This window comes from Taeniopygia guttata, chromosome 2 (assembly GCF_048771995.1).
Source record: "Taeniopygia guttata chromosome 2, bTaeGut7.mat, whole genome shotgun sequence".
Taxonomy (NCBI): Eukaryota; Metazoa; Chordata; class Aves; order Passeriformes; family Estrildidae; genus Taeniopygia; species Taeniopygia guttata.
Window position 1 is genome coordinate 116912219 of NC_133026.1, and position 21745 is coordinate 116933963.

The 21745-nt window shown below is 41.3% G+C and overlaps 1 protein-coding gene and 1 long non-coding RNA gene across 5 annotated transcripts in view; one reads left to right on the top strand and one right to left on the bottom strand.

The window, feature by feature from the left end:
- CYP7B1 (cytochrome P450 family 7 subfamily B member 1) overlaps nucleotides 1-16761 on the bottom strand; it is a 125462-nt gene extending 108701 nt beyond the window's left edge. Inside the window, exon 1 of one of the 4 annotated variants that reach the window (XM_072924700.1) lies at nucleotides 16484-16761. Coding sequence is in view for 1 of the 4 variants with exons in the window: in XM_012572087.5 (XP_012427541.3) it covers nucleotides 16484-16581 (98 nt within the window). In the remaining 3 variants the exon portion in view is untranslated. Of the gene's footprint in view, nucleotides 1-15953; nucleotides 16092-16483 lie in introns of those variants that run through there. The other 3 variants (XM_012572087.5, XM_072924698.1, XM_072924699.1) reach the window with 3 other exon arrangements.
- LOC140682429 (uncharacterized) lies at nucleotides 15801-21484 on the top strand. Its single transcript, XR_012054165.1, has 2 exons — nucleotides 15801-15938; nucleotides 21412-21484. It is a non-coding gene; the product is annotated as an uncharacterized lncRNA (long non-coding RNA).
- Nucleotides 21485-21745: the final 261 nt, after the last annotated feature.

The following is a 21745-nucleotide window of genomic DNA, read 5'->3' on the forward strand; positions in this document are numbered from 1 at the left end:
TTCATTATTTTATTAAAAAACACCTAAAACAGGAATGATTTTAAATTTGAAGTAGAAACTGCTAGTTAAGGATTGAACATCAGTTTTAGGAGAAGTGATATTCCTGATGGTAAAGAAAAACAGAGCAGAGGACTCACAGTCTTCATGGCTGCAATGGCATAAATATGATCACAAATGAAGCAATTGTTCTATCTTTTGAAAAAAAAAATTAATAATTAAGCTCTGTGTGGCTCTGCAGAGAAGGACAAAGACTGCTTCCCAGACACTGACTGAGTCCTGTGATCACCCCGTGAGTATGCTGGGATTCCCAACAGCCTACCTTCCTTCTCTCCTCACAGCTGGTTTCTGTGGGTAGATGTGCACAGAAACACGGGCACATTTCACAATAGGAAAAGCCCATTATTTTTACTACCCACAGACTTTTTTTCATACTAGAAGGAACTATATTGTAATAAAGTGACCACAAGAAATTCTTAAAAATTTGATAGCAACAATCTGTTCAACTGGAAGCTACATGAAGAACTTCTCCTGGGGAGCTCTCACAAACTCGGGATGGATTTAGTTGAAGAAGTTCTATCTTAGTTTCTAGATGCCCAAAACAAACAAAAAAATGCTGTAACATCAGAAAAACTTTGTGGGTCAAAAGCCACTTTGTGACATTTAGCAACCATGTTATTAGTTTCATCATCATGATTGGAGAAAATTCACATATGATTGGTTCACAGCCAGAAGATAGAAGTCATTGACTGTGCATCTTACTAATTGCAAAAAGGCTCTATGGACTTCAACCTTCTCAACAACTCAAACAGAGTACTTTTGTTCTGTGTAAGTCAATAGAATTATACCTCCCAATATTTTTCATGAAAGGGGAGCAAGCTTCAGATTGCTTTTGAAAAGTTAGTAACCCACTGGGACACACCAGATCGGACTTGGTAGCCAGTGTGGTTAAGCACAAGCATGCCAGGTCATGGAACTAAAAATAAGGGGTGGGTTTAGCAGAAGTGAGTGTGCCAACTCTGTCTAGCCACAGGCTGCTGATAGCATTACAGACCCAGGGAGGAGTTTGAGAAACACGTCACTGTTTCACATTTTTGGGAATGAGAAAAGAGGTTGCCTCATGATCAGGGCCAAGTGGCCATTACAATTCCATTCAATCCATAAATTCAAACATGAGTGGTGTTGCATATAAAAGGAAACCTGGAACCAGCCCCAGTCTTGAAAGTGATCAACCAGCATGGGTGGATAGAAACCAGCCCCAGTCTTGAAAGCGATCATCCAGCATAGATGGAAGTGAAAGTGTTATTTTTAAGTAACCTCAGTTACCAACAAGAAGTGGTCTTATCCTCAATAAACTTTGAAATTCTGTTCAGAGCATAAATTAGAACCACATTTCCCCCCCAGAAATTAGTAGCAGTAAGGAGAGGAAATACTGTTGTACATTCTGTATCATACCATCAAACCAGAAATTCATATTTGCCTCAGCATGAAAGCACTGATATGTCAAAAAACTTAAGCTTCTACACCACTTAGAAGCCCAAGTCCCACTAAAACCAAAGCTATTCAAAGACTTAAAAATAGCCATCACTTCAGCAATTCAATGAATCAGAATGCAAGGGGACTTCTATGAATCCAAACTAAACTTGCCAAGTATTATCCTTTACATGGTGAGTTTAGTCACCACGTGTAAGTATAGTGAGATGATGAAGTCCAGCAAAAGCAAAGAACTTGTGTATGGTCAGGCTGCATGTCTTTAGCATTAAGGTTTCCACTTCTTCCTGTATGGCTAGGTCTGCCCTAATCATCATTAAATTCCATGTGAGCAAACATGTCTCAAACAGACATGCAAAGGTGGCTCCTCAACCAGAAAGAGCTACCATGGCAATCCCCTGTATGCCCAGGTTCTACTGCCACTGCTGGAGGGCTTCTGCAGGCACAGTCATGGTGGGAGGACAAACCACAAACCTATCTAATGCAGCCAGGCTGGCAAATTTTTGCTGGTTTTAACATGCCACTGAGAGGTCCAGAGTCTGCAGTTATCCCAAAGGCACCCTTAACTACTGTGTGTTTTCATCCTGCAAAGTAAAATTGCAAACCCTTCCTCTGTAACAAAATCCAAAGCCATTTTATGGTAGAAACAGGACTGCAGACCAGAGCACTTCTCCCTTTTCAGAAGCCTACAGCAGCAGGATTTGCTGTGATTTTGAACAGATTTTCTTGCTGCAATAGTATTTCAGTTGTTACTGATGTGCTGTGAACCACAGAAAGCCTAAATCTACACACATCGCTTACAGAAGAGATTTAATTCAGCTGTATGATCAAGATCGAAGCTCTATGCTCTGAGCAAATATCTACCATCGAAGGTCTATACTGTCAGCAAATATCTAAAATAAAATCCTGGGTTTATCAAAATTTTTGGAAAATCTCAAATGTCTAAAGTAAGGCAAAAAATTCATCTTGAATGCTGCAATAATACAAAGTCTGATAAGGGTCTGTTAGCACTTGTTAACTGCTTTGACGTAAGATCTAAAAGGTAGAAAATTCCAGCTGCAGTAGATACTTTATAAGAAAGAAGATAAGCACAGAAAAATACAAAGGGACTTGAGATAAAGAAAAACTGCTAGTCTGAATGACAGAGAAAACTGCCAGAAAAAGAAAGGAAGATCTAAATGCACTAATTTTTTACTCTGTCTAAAACTGTTGAAAATCAGTTTGATCAGCCAGTCAAGAAGATTACACTGATGTCAAAGCAATGACAGAATTATATAAATGAAGAGAATAGCGATGGCTCTAATCCCTTCCTGCAAGGAGTCCTGCAGAAGGCAGGTATGGCAGAAAAGGCAAGAAGCTTTCAAGCTATTCTTGACAAAGTCAAAGATAATAAAGGACTACAGTAGAGCTCAAGGGGAAAACTTCAAGGAAGACAAAAAAAAATCCTGATATATCTTGATTTAACATAAAAAACTTACTGAAACTTGTAAACATCAATAATTAAAATTATTGGTTAATAAACTCTATTAGGTTTAATGTAAATTTTCTTCAAAAGCTAGAACACAGGTAAACCCAAGATTCCCAGAGTCTATCTCCTTTTAGATACATTCAACTAATAGCTGCCATCTTATTTCTGAGGCTTGAAATTCAATTATACTTTCTTAGTAATTTCACAAAACCTTATTCTAGCCTTATGCTGAAAATAATTATACAATTCTGGGGTAGATGAGTGCTTAGGGTGATGTTCACTTCAGTAAGCAAGACTTGGGGAAGGAGATGGAGACAAATTGATAATTGGGAAAGCACAGAGCCTTTGAAAAGGGTAAGTGTTGAAGTCCTCGCCCCTTAGGTCTGCACCCTTAGTGACAGAGTCCTGGCATGAGCTGAGCTGAGCTCTTAGGGAAGTAACAATAAAAGTTATAAACTGAGATGGCAAGGGATCAGCCACAGCCACAGGACAGGGCAGGAAGCTGGATGAAATTTATCTTCCTGATGCATGTTGACTATCCTAATTTCATTCTTCTATTCTTTCTACTGCTGACTGGAGATGCACTCCATCACAACCTGCTTTCAAGTTTCATCCCATCAATTCAGAAATCCCACACAAGGAAAACAGCGAGGAAATAAAGGGCAATTAGAGGCACTGAGTGTTAAGAAGTCACTCATGTTAGCTGACAGCTATGTTGAGGATCCATGAGGAATGGCCAGGTGACTTACCAACAAAAGTGTTTTATTTTTTTGTTGTCATTTTGTCCACAGAAAATCCTCTTGCAGGTTTCAGTGTGATAAAAGCAATTTGCAAAACTCACTCGAAAAAAAAGGTCTCATTAGCCTAGCTTACCCTCTGAGCATAGCAATGAGAATTCATGAAGACAACTACTAAAGAGCACAATGAATTTTGTGGACAGTAAAAAAAGTGAACTGAGAGATCAAACAAAAAAAAGTACTCTAATATCTAGCAGAACAAAATGGATGATACAAAGCATAAAATCTGCTGAAAGAGTGAGGAGTAAGAAATACAGACTTTATCCTTTAGTGACATAAATCTAGTGCTATGCAGCAGCCAAATTCTGCAGTCAGGTTGTAATCATTATGAAAAGATTGCAAAAGAGCCTAAGAACCTTACCTGAATGATGCAATCCAAATGTGCTTGTTGCTTCCCCCTAAACAGAGCAGTTCTGAAAATTTTGGTATGTAAACTCTTATTTACTGAGGCTGCTTTGACTCACCCAACCCTGGAAAATGAAAGAGATGTCCACTGAAATAGACTGTCCAAGGATGGGCAAGATGTCCATCCCTGGAAGGTTCAAAGCCAGGTTAGGTGGGGAGAAAGGTGTCCCTGTCCATGACAGGGGAGCTGGAATAGATGATCTTTAAGGCCTATTCCAGCCCACACCAACCTATGGTTCTATGATTCTATGTTATTCCATGCTGACTTGCCATAAAATTCATACTTCAGCAGGCAGCTAACTAATCTACTCCTTCCACAATCTTAAGAAACCTACTGACTCCCATGACTTTCCAGCACCCTGCTGCCTTTATGGAGATGATTTGGTATTTGCCACAAAAAGTAAAATGAAGGAACAAAAGCTGGGAAGGTGAAAATGCCCTGCACATGTAGGAATCCTAAGGCAGCCTTCACTTCAGAATCCACAACCATCACAGCACACATGGGGATTTCCATCTTCCACTCACTTCCAACGCCACAGTCATTCACTGAGAACTGAGCCAGGTGTGCAGTCTTCAATACAATGACCAAGGGATCAAAACCATATCTCTGTAGGGCATTTCCAGCACCACCAACAACCTACAAAGTTGCAACTATATGCACATATGGAAGAGTTTTCTCACATGGCCTAATAACAGAAACTGATGTTTGAAATCAGCACATAGTACTTGTGCTAAAAACAATTACAAGAAAAATCTTCCAGTGCTTTCCTTTTGATGAAACCAACTGTATCACTACAGTTTAAACAGCTTTATACCTCAAATTTCTACTGGGTACAGGGTATTTGAGAACAGTGCATCTGGAACTGCTGCAACACAATTTGGAGGCATGAGATAACACATATGCCTGACTCCTAAACAATAGTTTCAGAGATATTATTAATAAAAAAATATGCTGAAATAGTGTGGAAAACAAAACAATCAAGATTTTCTTTATGTCTAAGCAAAAAAATGAAGCATTGGTTCATCTGGTGACATTTGAATTATCGCTGGCTTTCACAGGCTTTGTTAAAAGAATTGGCTGATCTTTTTCCCAAAACAATAAAGCAAACATGCAATGCAGAGACTACAGAGCAGCAGCAGGCAGCACACATAAACTGGTCCACCCAAACATTCTTGGCAGTGGAGGAGCAAGCATAAAAAGCACGTTGCTTCAGTCCACACTAAATTGCCATTGAGACAAAAGCAAAGACGTGTCAGATGAACTTGCCCATGCCTTTAAATATATACCTGTCTTTAAGCAGACATTTATTTGCAACACCAGTATTTAATACTTTGAACAAGAGATTAACTTGTTTGTTTTACTGGATGACATCTCGAGACATTTTTCACAACTTTTGCTTAAATATTTTCAATTTTTAAAAGTATATATACACCCACTAATGAGAGTGAACGCACCCTCTTTTCTTAAAGTGAAAACAGAATGGTAAGAACATCCCTCAAAGAAAAAAATAAATCAAAGGAAGGATATCTTTCCATGCACAGTTGTGTTCAAACACAATTTAATACAGCTAATGCAGGAGACATTGCAAAGGACTAGACTATGTCGGAACTAAGACTGGATGGGTCACAATAACTGCTTTATTAGACTTGGGTTTCCAAGATAGAAACACAAAGCTTTCTTTCTGGAAAGGAGATCATGAAAGCAGGAAACCTGAACCTTCTTTTAAGCCCAACAGATCTCAACATTGTCTTATTTTAGCTTCTTACCACTGAACAGACACAGCCTGCACAGTTTTATTTTAAAGTCTTCATAACAACAGGTTTTTAAGGCTCTGAATTTATTATAGCTGATGTGGTTCTATGTAAGGAAGTCCAAAGGTGGTGAAAAAAGTCCCTTCACTCATAACATGGTAATACCAAGTAGGATCTAGCAGTGTTTTCACTATATAAAATGCAAGAAACTAAACAGCTTATAGAAGAAAAAATAATTCTGACTCATTCACATATGCAAGATTTCTTTGAAGCTTGATTATAATTTTTGTATCTTAAAGCAGCAATGCCAGAAATTGAGCTGTCTGTTCAACCACAAAACCAGACACTGCGCAGGCAGCTGTTTCCCAAGCCACTGAACACTGACATACAGGGGGAACCTCTCCAGTCCTACTGTGAGCAATTCTGTGTCGTGCCTTAACAGTGACAGATAATTTAACCTGGCTTTAAAGGATATTACGTGCAAGCTGCTAGGTCACAAACTCCAAGTTTTCCTCATTTGGTCCTCAGAAGGAGCCCAGGTTCCTCAGCTTGCTGCCCTTGTTCCATGGCCTAGAAATGATTCACCATCAGTCAAAGATACTGTGACAGCAACTGTCACTGAGAGGCCTAAACATCTTTTGTGTTGTCATGCACTAGGGGCTCCATTTAATCATCAGATACACACATCTAAGTCCTACTGCTGTTCAATCAGAATCTTTCAGGCATGTACTTAAAGTTAAAAAGAGCACCACATACAAGCCAGCCCTCATAGTACTTTTATTTTTCCTCCCAAATATCAATTCAGTGGGTTCATCATGTTTTACAATTGGTTATTGGATGACTCCTGAACTGAGACATTTTCACTTCTCCTACAGCTACACAGCTGCTACTTTTTAAACAGGAATCGCAGAAGAATGGTTTGCAGCGCGGGCTCTGGCAACATGCCTCACCCTCAGCTGTAGGTCTAGGAAATTTGCCATTTAAGCAAAACAGTTATGCTGAAACTAACCTAGTCATCTTAAAATCTTTTAAAAACATTTTAAAAAATCTGCTCCAATAGAATAACAGAAGTTTTTGAGAGGAATATGGAGGAGGAAACACATAATGCACTGAAAACAATTTACAAATACTGGTACCTACCAAAACAAACGTAAATCTTCCATGGACATTGCTCCGTCTTAATGAAGTGTAAGTCTGAGCTAAGTAAATATTGCAGATCAGTTCCTGAACGATTGAAGGAAAAAAATTATGCTTTGTCATCAATCCAGTCTTTGAGCTATTTTGAGAGAATACTTCCCAAATGTGACTACCAAAGCTTCTCATGCTGAAAAACCAGCTGGAGAGAATTAGCATGGTTATGATCCATCTCACACCAGAAGCTCTGAAGAAAAGCTATTGTAACCTGAAAAACCACACCAGCATGGAAGAAGGAAACACAGAGCAGTATTTTCCAGCTAGGGATGATGACCAAACACTACTGTAAAATCAGGTGAGTAGACCAGCAATGGAAGTCACTCCAATTCTCTCTGAGGAGACACTAGCAATTGTCCTCCTTTCCTAATCATCCTGCTTTTGTTAACTTGATTAAATTGAAGTTTCTAAATATATTTTTTGGTTTTCCTTGGGGCCCTGTTAGAAAGCTGGAGACCATCCCTCTGAAGCCTTCAGAGGCTGCAGTAGCAGACTGTGTGTGATGAAGGGGCAGACCCACTCTCTTACTGGCATGCATACAAAGGCAAAGAGTACAAAAAGACTGAAAAACTGACTTCATCAGTTCTGCCCTCTGTGTTTTAACAGCAATAGTTTTCTCATCTTAAGGAATATTAAGGAATATATGTGTTGGTTTTGGTTTTTATTTTATTTTTGGGGGTTTTTTTTTGGGTTTTTTTTTTAATAAACAGAGCTGCCAGAGCTAATAATTGCAAAACTTCTGCATTCTCACACAGTGCTGAAATGAGACTGTAATTTTTTTTCTAAATACTGTATCACTTCAAAAAGTTAAAAAATGTGGCCATTTTCTATGATCATTTTTTCAACATATCATTGAAAAATTTCTAGTTTGTCCAAATCATTTTAAACAAGGCAAGTTACATAAAAATTTGTAACAACCACTCAGGAGAAATCTGGGGAACGATCTTATGAGAAGCAAGACAATGGGGTAAGGAAAGAGCAGGCTTCTAAGCAGTTTGCTGATTTTTTGGGGGAGTCATAATAAATCAGACCGACACACTTTGCAGCACTCTGCCTTAGCCATCAGAATCACATTGACTCGTACAAGAGCTCAAAGGAGGCACGGCAAGGCTGTCAGCAAGGAAAATGAGTAGCTTGTGACAAACGCACACAGGCTCTCTGACAGATGCCCGGGCTGCCATGGGCCAGGAGGAGAAACTTCTTCAACCACCTACTGTGGACACGAGTCTACAAAGTACAGTGTTGGAGTCCAGATTTTCACTGCACTGTCAGAAAGGGGAAGCTGCATGGTAGAGACAGTACTCCTATAACACCTCATTTTAACTTCATTTTGTTCATCTGTTCTTTCTTCACGTGCCTCCACAGGCTTGAGCAGGCCACTCTGCCAGGACCCCATGCATATTCTCCAAAATCAACACGAACGCATCCATTGCATTCAGCTAGAACCTCCCACCACTAGGCCTACAGTATGAGAGAACATTATTTTTTTAAGAGAACTGGAATATTGCTTAGGAAACTACAAGATTAAATCATGAGAAGCACAACCATAGCATTTTTGTGCTGATTTAAATTACGAATAGAAAGTACGAGCAGTTAAGAGGAAACAAGATATGTTCTATACAAGAGCCAAGATTTTTTTTTTCCTGACATGTGCCAAACAAGGAGAAGAAACAGAAGAATCTGGCACCATTAAAAACAGTTTGTGGAGAAAGGGACTGAATATCTACAGCCAAGATCCATGTGGTTTGTAAAGAGGAAACTTTTGTTTTATGGGACTCTCAGTCAGCCAAAATTCACCCAGACGGCATGCAAATGGATATTAGCCTAAAATCCTACATGCTTCTTGTAAAAGGATCAGTAAATGATGGGGAAAGAAAAAGAACACTACTGAAGTTTGAAATCAGAATTCAAAATCTGCCTCATGGTTGAAAAAGTTAGTTTACCAGACAGCTATAATGTCATACATATATGGTAAATGTCTTGGAAAGAAAAGGCAACAAGTTAAAGCACAAAACTAGAAGTCAGGAAAATGTGTTCCAAGTCTGGCTCCAATACCAAGGAGATCTATAAAACTTGGATAAAAGAGAAAAAGACTGCCAACTTAACACTGAGATTTTCCTTAACTTCATATAGTGTATTAACATTGCACGTATGCTGTTTCCTTTAGCTTCTGTATTTCCCCCACTCTCTGGCATTACAATACAGTAAGTTAAATAAGTGACTAGATAGAGTGAGAACAGTTATATTACTTCATCAAAACAAGCCCTGCCCAACTTCTTAATCAAATCACTTGACTGGGGGAAAAAAAAAAAACAAAAAAAAACCCGAAAACCAACACACCAGAAAAAAACCCAAAAAGCCAAAACCCAAAACCAAACAAACAACCCCCCAAAAAAACCCACAATAATTTTATATGGGACCATAATTCTCATAACTGCGCAAAACACTAAAGCAGCTGGCACAATCCAACAACTTAGCTGACAATTGAATACAATACTTAAAATTGTATTTCAGCATATAGGAGAAAGGGATGGACAGGCAACAGTTCCTCAGCATATGTTGAGCAGTTATAATATGCAAGAATTCTTTTCAGCATCTCTGACAACTCTCTGAGTGCCCAGTGAAGCATTTGTCTGTGTTATCTGTAAATCAAGAGACCATACTGACCTCCAATTTACAGCAGGGGAACTGAGGAGGAGTCCACAAGCAAGACTGCAAGCTGGAGACTTAGCAAAGTCCCCGCATCCCAATGAAGTCACTCCTTCCTTGGGGGAGCTAAGACCCACGTAGCTTTGTGAGTTAAGCCTCCAGGAAGTCCTGCAGTTGCCTGATGATGCAGCTCTCTAGTTACATCACCAGTGATTAAACACATTGGAGGGCAATTTCACCATCATGCTTCAAGGAGAGGTAGTTCATAGCTCATGTCAGGGGACACTAGGATTAAGATTTGCTTCTTTTTGTCTCCCTTCACAGCAGCCTTTATTTGTAACGTTTCAGCTAAGATTTGCCAACCAGCTTGCTGTCCTCCTGTAAATATAGTGGTAAGCATGAATATAATTTTTGAAGCACTATGTATTCATCTGGTTGTCCTCATTCATATCTTTGGGAGTATCAGCTTGGAAGAGGAGCAGAAGGGTTAATTGTTCAGAACTTTCTGTAAGCACTGTGCATTTGTGTACAGTGCTCTAGATGGATACTCCATGCTTCATGTTGCACTGGAATAATAAAAAGAGCTGAAAGTGATTCTCTTTAATTCTTGCCCTTTGGTTTTATTTGCTCCAAAGACGAAAGAACAGAAGAAAGCAAAATCAATAATTCCAAGGGGAGAAAATAATTATAGGCTCTTTCCACGGAAACATGGGGAGGAAAAAATCCCATGAAAGTATAAACTATTGTATTTTAGTCAGAAACCAGAAGCTAGCAGTTCTTGTTGCCACTAAAAATATCTCCACCTCTCACACATATACATTTACCAGGATGGCATCTACTGATGGGTTTTGGATGCTGATCAAGGTCAGACCAGGTATAAACTATAAAGCTGAACAACCCCCAACAAAGTAGGTCAAGAAAACTGGGAGGGAAGGGAAACTGTTGCTAGGTGGCAGTGTACCTTAAGCAAAGAATTCTGTAAATCAGAGATCACTAGGAAGGTTTATTATCTTCTAAAAGATGTCTCATCTTTAGTGTCATCTTCAAAGTACTGGTAGGAAGTGGAACTCAAAATGTGCAGGACACACACACACACTACAAATCAGAAGAATAAAAAACAGCACAAAAAAAAAAAAGAAAAATAAAAACTTGTCTTGAAACACACTACTGTGCGACCCCCCTTATATAATGGCTCTCCAGGTCTATTAGGGCCATAAGAAAAACCAACACCCTGTGAATGGAGACTTGTACACCTTGAGAAGGTTATGGTTTTGCTGACTTAATTTTATTCTATACTTACTTAAGCTCTGACCAAGCAACGAAATAAGCTTCCACCACATCTTGGCACAGCAGTGAACAGTTGACAGAAAACCCAAGTGTGATGGTGAGAAAGAAAGGTTTCCTAAGGCTACTTAAGAAACAGAACTGTTACTTTTCTGCCTTAAACAGTTTCAGTCTTCAGTCCTTTTCTGAGTGGAGTAAGAGCGGACAATGACAGTAAACAAAAGGAGGTCATGAAAACAGGAGCACTCCCTAGAGGTCCAATCAAAAGAATGGAGAAAAAGGCCTCTGCAGAAGGCCAAGGTAAGAAGGAAGAGGCCACATTTTTCTGGTATCCTTCTATCTGTCCTTCCTGATGTTCCCTCCAACTGAAAACTACCTTAACATATTGCCTAAATTAGCAGAAGTGGTAAAAAAGACAGGCTGATGACATCTTGTGAACTACAATTCGCTTGGTAAGAGAGCTGTTAGCAAGCTCACAGCTTGTCACAGAGAAGGATAAGATGTTCTTGAAGGCAAAGACAAAATCTATATTCTTTTCAACAATATCTGTCTGGGTTCAAGAGAGCAAGTTTGGGAAAAGTATCTTAGATTAATGTAATTGTATAGATCAGAGGTGTTTTAAAATATAGAATTAAAGGGAAAATGAAAGACAGTTTGTTTCAAAAAGGCTTTAAATCCATAACTCAGGTCAGAGCAAAATCCTTTCTGAGAAATGTATAATGCAATTCTTCTTATGTTGACTTCAATCTACAATTTCACTGTATAAGTTTGAAAAGTTTGTACTACCACGTTCTGATGCACCAGAAACAATATATTAGAAGGTGCATGTCCCATCTAATGCAGCACAGAAACTGCTATACTGATGGAAAGTAAAACCCACAACATGTGCCATGTATCATATCGTTCCTCACAAGCAATCCTGACCATGAAGACCATTCCTAATAATTAAAATACCAACCCTACAAACCTACAGAATCATGGAATAGTTTGGGTCTGAAGGGACCTTAAGGATCATCTAGTTCCAAATCCCTGCCATGAGGTGATTTAAAGCCCCATCCAACTGGGCCTGGAACACTTCCAGGGATGGGGTAGCCACAATTTCTCTGAGAAACCTCTTCCAGTGTCTCATCACTCTCATCATAAAGAAGTTCTTCCTATTATGTAATGTAAATAATGTAAATCTATCTTCTTTCCTTTTAAAGCAATAGAATTGCGGAGGGAATAACTTTTACAAACCTGTCATTGATGCAACTCACATCAGGTAGGTTAACTTTCCAAGCAGTTACAAACTTCTGAGAAGGAACCTTTTTCCAGGTTTGGTCTGTATTTTCTTTATTTGAAAAACTTTGGAATGAAAACCTTAGGAGAAGAATTCAATTTCAATTGATAAATAGGGACACAACAATCTTTGTTCCACTTCTCTCCACTGTCCTCTTCCCCTAAGGCAGTGGTTTTAATCTGTAGTCAGCCTAAACCCCTTCTTCCTAGTAATTTACAGCATCTGCTCTTCAAGGAGGGAGTCAGAGAATACTCTAGCCATCCCACAAATTGTTGGTTACAATCTGTAATCTGTGACCACTCTCAGTCATGGACATGCAATGAACACTAGCAACCAAAAATATGCATCAGTTTGAGGAAGAAAAAGTAGAATAGTAGTACACCTTTGGAAGTTAGCAGGAGACACAGCCCCTGAAGATCTCAAAGGCCCTTCTCTGACTTGGGCAGTATCACTGCTGGAAGACAAATGGGAGTCAGCTTCACCTGACATCTTACCTCCTGCTCCATGAGACTGTGTACAGCTAGTGGAAAAGCAGTTTGAAAACACCAGAAGAAAACCACATGAAGCTGAGGTAAAACATGAAGGCAAAAGAGAATAATCTGTACAGTCTCCAGGCTAGGAAATAATCAGCTTTTGCCATAGCAGAAATACTTTCATGCAGCAGCAAGAAGGAAATGCTCTCTGGAGAAAACACATTCCCCAACAAACAGCCTAGATAGGCTTTTCTTCACTAACCAGTAAGAGGGAGATCTCTCTTAGCATGCAGAAGGCACTGAGACTCATTTGACATTGAGTTTAACTCAAATTATTTTTTATCTGTGATTACAGAAACTTTTGTTCTACTTCTGTTTCTTCACCATCTGTGATACAAAACCTGGCAAAGACTCCAATTAGTTTCCTTTGTGTTATTACTGCCACAAGCTCTCAAATGATAAGCATTTATACAAAAGGAAATTCCTCTTACTTTCTACTCTGTCTCTGAGAAAACTAGTACTGAATTTACCCTCAAATCTTGTAATGCCAGGTTACACCAACTGCGTTACAGAAAAAAGCAACAGCAGATTAAGGCAATGCAACACCTTTTCTGACAAAATTTTAAGTCAATGCAACACCTTTTCTGCTCCAGTAACGAGCACATTAGCCTGAGAGGAAACAGAGGGGAAGCACCTTATAGCAAAAAAGGTGAAATCCTGTAACTGCTTAAGGAGCATCAGTGATGGATTTAGGAAGTTCTCTTTTCCAGGATATACAAACCATCATTATGCTCCTAGATTTGTAGAGCTACGAAGGTGGTTGTGCTTCACCTCAGTCAAGCAGGACAAAGGCATCACCCAGCAAAACAAACACACGGAACTCTGAAGTGCAAGTTAGTGGTGTTTATTTACTTACTTAAGCTCTTCATTTATATATACACACTTGCCTACTGTGGTAATCTTGATGGAACCCATGCAGGGCTGTGGTTAAGATGTCAAATTGGATTATTCTGGTAAAGTTTATCTTGGTACCTGAACACAACAAACCCCTTATACAGGGTTTGCACGCTGCTATAAGCATACCAACATTAAGGCAACATATTAACTTATGTCAGAGCACATGCATGCCTGAAGTACCTACATTTCTTCTAGCATAGGCAAGCTTCACATTGCCTGTTCTTCTGCCCAAATGGCTACGATCCATGACCTGGAATATAGCCTTGACTTCGGCATTTATTTATGGAGTAATTTGCCAACACTCCCTTTGTCAACAGGCTCCCAAATGTTTACAGTGGATTCCAGAGGGAAGGTAGGGGGTAGCCCACCTGCTGCAGGGTTTCTTAGATTCAAATAGAAGAAAGGGAAAGAAGAAATCTGACAAATGGAGGACAAATGGGGATAGATAAACTGATAAGGATCTGATAAGAAAGGGGAGATCACAGACTTGCACCAAATTTGAGAAGCATGAACTAAGCTCTAGCCCCATTTTTTAATCCACTGCACCCTTAGAACAGCTTTTCTTCCCACAGATCAGAAATGGTTGTGGAACATCAGCAGGCTGCTGCTAGGCACCTCTACAGACCATGCATAATTTCTTTTCTTTCTTATTTGCAGTTGCTTGCTCTCTAGTGCTTTGTACAGTTCTTTGAGAAACAGCACAGGCTTTCAAGTAGTTAATTAATCAAATAGTGGTTTGGTTTTTGGGACAAGACAGTACATTTTCTTGTGTGGTCTTGTGTGTAACATCATTCTGCTGTAACACAAGCATCCGAACCATTTTGCTGAAGACTCTAAACAGTGCACTTGAAAAATTCGACAGCCATAAGGGGTATAAAAATAATTCAGAATGGGTTTTTTGATCCTTTTTTCCCTACCACTCATATCTGGCTGAAAACTTTACAAGAAACAGCTTTGTCTGTTTCCATTTTCAAAAATTCTGTCTTTTACAATTGTACTAGAATTTAAACTAATGACAGGCACAATTTTATAATATGTCTGAGGCAGTATAATGTCTTCTAGCCTTAAAAAGACACCCCATCCCATTTGCCTTCCTGCTCCCTTTTTGTTTTCTGTGCTGATGTTTTTTAGGGAGCTAGACTAGCAGCAAACTAAACCTGTCAAAAAAATAAATAGTTTTTATGTGTTTAATTCCCAGAATAAACTCACAGAGGGTCAGAGGAGCAACATGAATGATGATGAGGAGGAGGAGTGACCTGTCAAGCAGCAACTGTCCACTTCATTAACTGAGCTGAAGCATGAAGCATCATCACAAACTATTCTGTCAAGCAGTTTGTGTTATGGGATGACCCCACTCAAATATTGGGATGGATGGGATGGATGTCTCCTTAAGGGAGACATCCCTTATTGGGATGGATGCCTCCTTAAGGGACTGGGCTAAGTCAAATCGCATATAATAATGGTTCCAAATCAGACACCATGGAAATAACCTATCTCTGTTTACAGATGTCTTCTGCGATCAAAACATGAATTTTCACTGTTTTTCAATTCATTCTATACATGCTCCCAAAGTTAGGGGTATTGGTCTAAAAATTGCCAGACTGCCCTTCTAACTTTTCTTAGAACCTAGTAGTGTAATTTATGTTTTGCATTTGCTTGTCTACATCTTTCAAAATAACTTAAAATTACTAGGAAAATGAAGAGTCTACTATTCAGAATTACATCTATAATTTTCTACGTGTCTCATTTTATGAATTAAAAAATAAACAAAAAATCAGTGAATATGGATCCCTCCCCTTCTTCACTCCTCCACCATCAGCCTTTATAAACATTTATTCATCAGTTGCAGAAGAAACACTGAAAAGCATCGAGTATTGGCTTCACGTGACCAACCATTTCACTTCATCAAGTGAAAAATACCTGGGAAAACGTCAGCATATAAAGTAACAGGTATTCAGAAAGCATAGTTACAGACAGTGCTTCTTTTCCCCCTCAAAAAAACCTGCACGTTCTTCTTGAAATGTCCCAGAACACGTGTGTACCTTCTTTGAGTTTCTAGATTATAAGCTTGAAATCTACTAAAGGCAACAGCATGAGAAAAACTAACAGAAGTCACTAGAATGTCCATGACCCGAGCTACTCAGCACAAAGAGAAGGGCAGCGATGTCGCAACCCCGCGGCAGCAGCGGCTGCAGGTACGGCAGGCGCACCTCGGGCTCCGCGGGACAGCTGCGCGGGCCGCTCCGGGTCTCTGCTGCTACATGGGGCGCAGAGCTCGCATTCGGGTTCCCCGCAAACCTCAGCGTCGCGTCTGCTCACAAGCCGAACTGCCCGGGGATGCGCTACGTCCACAGCTCCTTTCGGAGCACGGGATCCCACGCACACCCGGGAGGAGACCAGAATCCCACGTGCCCGCGGCCTCCCCCGCCCGAGGTCAGGCGAGGAGCCGCCGCCGCCGCCCCCCGCCGCGCCTCCCCGCCCCTCCCTCGCCCCCGGCGGCGCAGCTGCTGCCCGCGGCCCCGGCGCCGGCCCGGCCGCAACGGGAGCCGCCACCCCCGGGCCGCCATCCCGCGGGGGCCGCCGCCCCCGGCCCGGCGGGCGCTGATAGGGCGGCCCGAGCGGAGGGGCGGGCGGAGAGCAGCGCGGCCCAATGCGCGGCTCGGCGGCGCCGCGCCCGCCGGCAGCCCCGCTCCCCGGCCCGGCCGTGCAGGAATGCGGCGGCCGCCCCCCGCCCCGGTACCTTCTCCTCCTGCAGAGCACGCACACGGCCCAGAGCAGCAGGGCGGCGGCAGCGGCCGCCCCGCCGTAGGTGCCGAGCGGCAGCGTGTCGGGGCCCATGCTGGCGGCGCTCGCCTCGGCGGCTGCTGGTGCCTCGCCGCCGCCGCCGGGGAGGAAAGTTTCGCCCGTCCTCCCGCTCCCGGCAGGAGAGGCGCCCGGCCGGCCGTCCCTCCCCGCCCACCCCGAACCCAGGGGGCTGGGTTTGGCCGCTCGGAGCCGGACTTGGCGAGTGGGCCCGGTGCGACCCGGCCGGCTCCTCCCCGGGGAGCGCCCAGAGCGGGGAGGGTCGCGCCCGCCCGCCCCCGCGGCTTCCCGGCGGCGGAGGAGGGGGAGCCCCAGCCTTCGGTTTGCCGGGAAAAGGCTCGATGCGGCGGGAAGGTGCCGGGACGGAGGCCCGGGAATGATGGGGGCATCTCAGTGCTCCCCGCCCTCCAATCCCTTTCAGCCGTCACGGCACCCTGGGGGGGGTCTCGGTGCCCCGCAAACGTGGCCTCGGGTGGCGGAGTGGCCGTGACGTGTTCCCAGTGCGAACAGTGTCAGACTCGGACAGGTGGCAGCTGTGGCAGCCCTTTGGCATCCGCTTGGTTTTGATACGGACCCCTTAAAAAGCAAGGCAACATCGCACAGCTTCATAAAACTTAATCTGAGGTATGATAACAAATAGCGAGGGTTGGTTCTTAATACTTTATGTGAAGAAACTGGGTCCACTCCTCCCACTGTGCCGGCCTCTCTGGTGTGCTATAGAGTACAAGAGAGGAAGGAGGAGGTGAGAGACAAAAAACAACGAGGAGATCTCCAGCGAGAGGAACTGGGATGAGGTGGGGAGGTAAAGAGTTTAATACTTCGTGGCAGGACAGGGACTAACAAAATACCAGGGCAGCAGCAGTACCTTACCGCTCCACTGCCATTTGGTACAAGGTACACTCAAATGTTGATGTGATATAAGACACTGTTCAATGAGAATTCACACTGAGAAATTGAGTAAGATCCTTCAGGTTTTGGAATTGTGGTTCAGTTGAATGCTGACAGACAAGTTCATGCACATTTTCAGCCGCATGCAGTATCATATGTTGTATATTTCATAATGCTTGATGGTTTATATATTCCTTTCATCTTGGAAACAAATTGTAGAACACCAGTCTTCTGACTTGTCCTGTTGCAAGTTTTTTTCAGAATTGTAGAGCCCCAAATGTATCTTAGCAGATAAAAAAGTCAGTTAACAAAACATCTTCCTTAGCAGATTACATTATTTTTGAAAACCTGGGGCATATCTGAGGGTTTGAAGTCATCAGACCTGTGTGTCTTCTTCCTCAGACATTTCTTTTAGTTGCAGTGAAATATTTTGAAATGCTATTGTGTTAATCAGTAAAAATCAAAGTAGTGAGTTGCACATTAAAATTGACCCAAATCTGAACAACATTGCTTAAAACTATCAGCTGTCTATGCTTCCTGAGACTAAAAAATCAGACACCCTTATTGTGCAATGTGATGCATGGAGGGAAACCATCAGAGAAACTAATGCTTCATTTGTAGTTCTTTAGAACTTCTTGCAAGTAACTCTATTTGAAATCCCCAGCTTGGGAATCCCAAGGGGTTTCTTAGCTACTAGTCTTGTATATTCATGGAAGAGGACTAATTCAAAACTGAAAAGCATTGTACTGTAAGACATTACATAGTAAAGTATTACTCATTTAACAAGTGACCTCTTGTGTGAAAATTTAGTGTTTCAGTTCAGTTTGGTGAGAAATAACTGTCCACATACAATTAAATAGCTGTGGCAGCTAAAGTAAGCCCTCACCCATAATCAAAACATCAAAACACCAAGATTACTGTAGTTCTGCCAAAGGGTGTGAAGAGGGTTAAAACAATCTTTTTTAGTTTGCACTTTTTGTGTTTGTTGACAGTTACTGTTTCAGGTCAATTGCAGATGAAAAAAAAAAACCCCACCCTCACACCAAAAACCATTTTGAACCACACCACAAACATTTTAAAATACAGGGAACAAACCCTGAAACATCCTGAGTCCCTAAGAATGCTGAGTACTGTTCTATGTCAACCATTTTAGAAGTCCAAGAGGATTAATTAAATTCTTAACTAGTGAAGGAATCTCAAAGAGCTGGAAGCTAAAACATCTTTAAGTTTGATGTCTTATATATAGTATGAATTACGTCAATGCAAATCCAACTGGATGGTATTTACACATAACGTACCAGTTAAAATTATAATAGATGTATTCATAGATATTGGCATCTCAACTAACTGGAGAAAGAGGGTGAGGCTGAACAGTTCCCTTTAATATAGCTCTAGCAGGAAAGAGGAACTTAATTTAGTTTTCAGAAGGTGCAAGCCTAAGCTTATAGCAATGTGGTCTCTTGTTAGGAAAGTAGTTTATTAAGAATTGCAGAGATTTTCAGTTTCATGCTGTCATGAGCTCCTTGTAGAGCTCTTGCTGCCGCATGGTCGTAAGTGAGGAGAAACAATGCAAATACTGTTATATTTGGAAATGGATAATGTTACTCTCCAGCTGGATACAACTGTGTCTAGTTGTTATCCTTACTGGTGGGGTGTAATTTCTGTTGTTCCAGCACGGTAGTAGTGGTGCCTTTACAAATTTCTTCAAGTGTCCTTTGTATGTATTAGAAAACTTCCAGAAACAGCTGCAAACTGGAGAGAGGTGACAGCATTTGCAAGTACTTTATGAGTTGTGGGTGGATTGGGGGTGGATGGAGAATTCATATGGTAAGCTTGGAGGGCTTTTCAGTTGGAAAGATTTCAGAGAGGTTCCTAGTACTATGGTATTAAGCCTATAAACATAGATAGATTAGATAGATAGATAGATAGATAGATAGATAGATAGATAGATAGATAGATAGATGATAGATGTTCAGCTACATTTCTCCTGTTTAAATTGTGAACATTCTGTACATATGCTACAGTTCAAAATGCATACTGTGTGTATGTTTCATACTGCCAATGTTGTAAGATGATATAGATCATATTTTTTTGTCTTATGAAAATGCAGAAGACTCAAAATAAACTTTGAACAGTATATACTGCAATCTGTACAGTATTTTACACATCACAGTGTGATTTTGCTATATGCAGCACATGGACAAATGCCTGTTCTGCTGGGTAGCTTTCATGTGCACAAGGATTTAAACTCTCAGTCTTAGACAAGAGCAGATTCTCTACCACTGAAGCACCAGTGACATATGTGTTATAAGCAACTGTGGGAACAAGGCTTACTTTTCCACTCACCCAGCACTACTCATTCAAAGGTTATTTTCAACAGCTTACAGCTTTGATCTGCTATAACCATTGCAGTTGCAATACTGCAAGGCCATTCTTGCCTTCGGTTCAAGTGTGCTTGAATTATTTCAACCAAAAAAAAAAAAAAATATGTATTTTTGCTAACAATGTTAAAGAAAATACCCATGGTAACATTTTTAGCGATTTTGAGAAATGGCAGTGGCATTAGACTTTGAAATGGGGTCAACAAATTAACCTCTGTGTCAAAGATAATCTGTCCAAATTTATTTAGGTTATAAGCTTCACAAGAAAAGAGGTTTTGTACATTATAATGACCTGCTGGACCTTTGGGGCTTCATTCTCTGAAGATGCCCCTGGAACTGGGTCTGCTTCCAGCTCTTAGCTCAGCAGCTGTTTTCTCTGGAAGTGAAGCTCTGAGCTAATAGAGATCAGGCTGAATTCAGGGCAATGAAACTAAAAGCCTTTTTGTTCCCTGCTCTCCGTCTCCCTTCCTGCTAGAATACAAGCAAAGGGAAATGCAGTGATTTAAGTGAAGGACGAAAAGGCTTACAGACCTCTTAAATCTTGCTTAATTCAAGACTAATAATTCGATTCTCACTTTCTGTTCTCTCCTTCAAGTACACCCCAATCTGCACTTAGTGCTTTTGTAAGACAGCACTGCAGGCTGTCTCCCATGGCCTCCTGTGTCAATCACAGCTGATCAGCCTGAGCTTTGAACAAGATCCCACCCTGAGACAGCTGAGAAGTCCCATTCATCTGTCCCTGCATGTCGATTGTCTTGGTCCCATTTCCCACTATCATGTGGAATGCCATGCCAAGCCAAACACATACTTGCTACATACAGCAACATATGGACTCATCAGGAAAAAAAAAAAAAAACAAACAAAGAAGCTGAGAGGTCCACAGGGATAAGAACACGAACTGAATAGACAAAGAGATCATGAATGGGAGCCAGGAAGGGGAAGAAAGGAGAATGAGGAACATATGAGGGGAAACTGAGGATGAATGGGCAAGATGAAATCTGAGACCCAAAGGAAAGGAGATGACAGTAAGAACAGAGGTTTTGAGGAGGTATGCGACAGACTGGCAGCTGTCGTAGTGTAGAGATTAGGATGTGGAATTGTGATATGACTCAAACGTGAATTCCAAGAACAGAGGTGGAATGGGAAATGTGTGGGAATGGCAGTGTGGGAGGGGAGAATCCAAGAGGATTTAGGTAAAAAACCTCTGAAATGGTTCCTACAGTTTGCAGGCTGAGTCTTACTGGGAAAAAAGAAAGGGATTTGGGTCAAAAATTGACTCTTGCCCATAAAAGTGATGGGCAAGATGATTGAGATAAGGAGGGCCCAACAGAAAATGCCACGTCTTCCTGGCTGCAATTTTACTTTGTACAATTGCAGAACCTCAAAAGACATGGTCCTGTTTGTCCATACTGCCATCTGTGCCACAAAGACATACAAGCCCATATTTTCCTTTCTGTTATAGCTAACACAGTGAGATCTGGTTATTTCCTAATCTGGCATTAAACTCATTCACTGAAGGAGAAGAAGGAATAGCTAGCATGCCACCAGGTAAGCCATTGATTTCACTCATTCTGAAGCTGAGTCTTTACCATTGCAGGAACATAGACTGGCAATCCAAGAAGTGGACTATGGAAAAGTGAGGCATCCCATTCTGGGAGCTAAATAAAAAGGGACCTGTATTACAAATGCCATGTGGAAGAATTTTCACATTTTCACTCTGGATTTTTAATGACAAGACTTTAATATATACATGCATCTACAAGGAAGTAATGTAGGAATGAGCTTTATAGATAAACCTAGATTATGTAGTCAAAGAGACTGGAGAACCCTTGCTTCTTCTTTGTTGTAGATGGAAACCTGGTGAGGCAAGGGGATGACTGCTAGAACAGTGGCTGTCCTGGCTAAGTTAACTAAAGATTCTCCTTCACAGT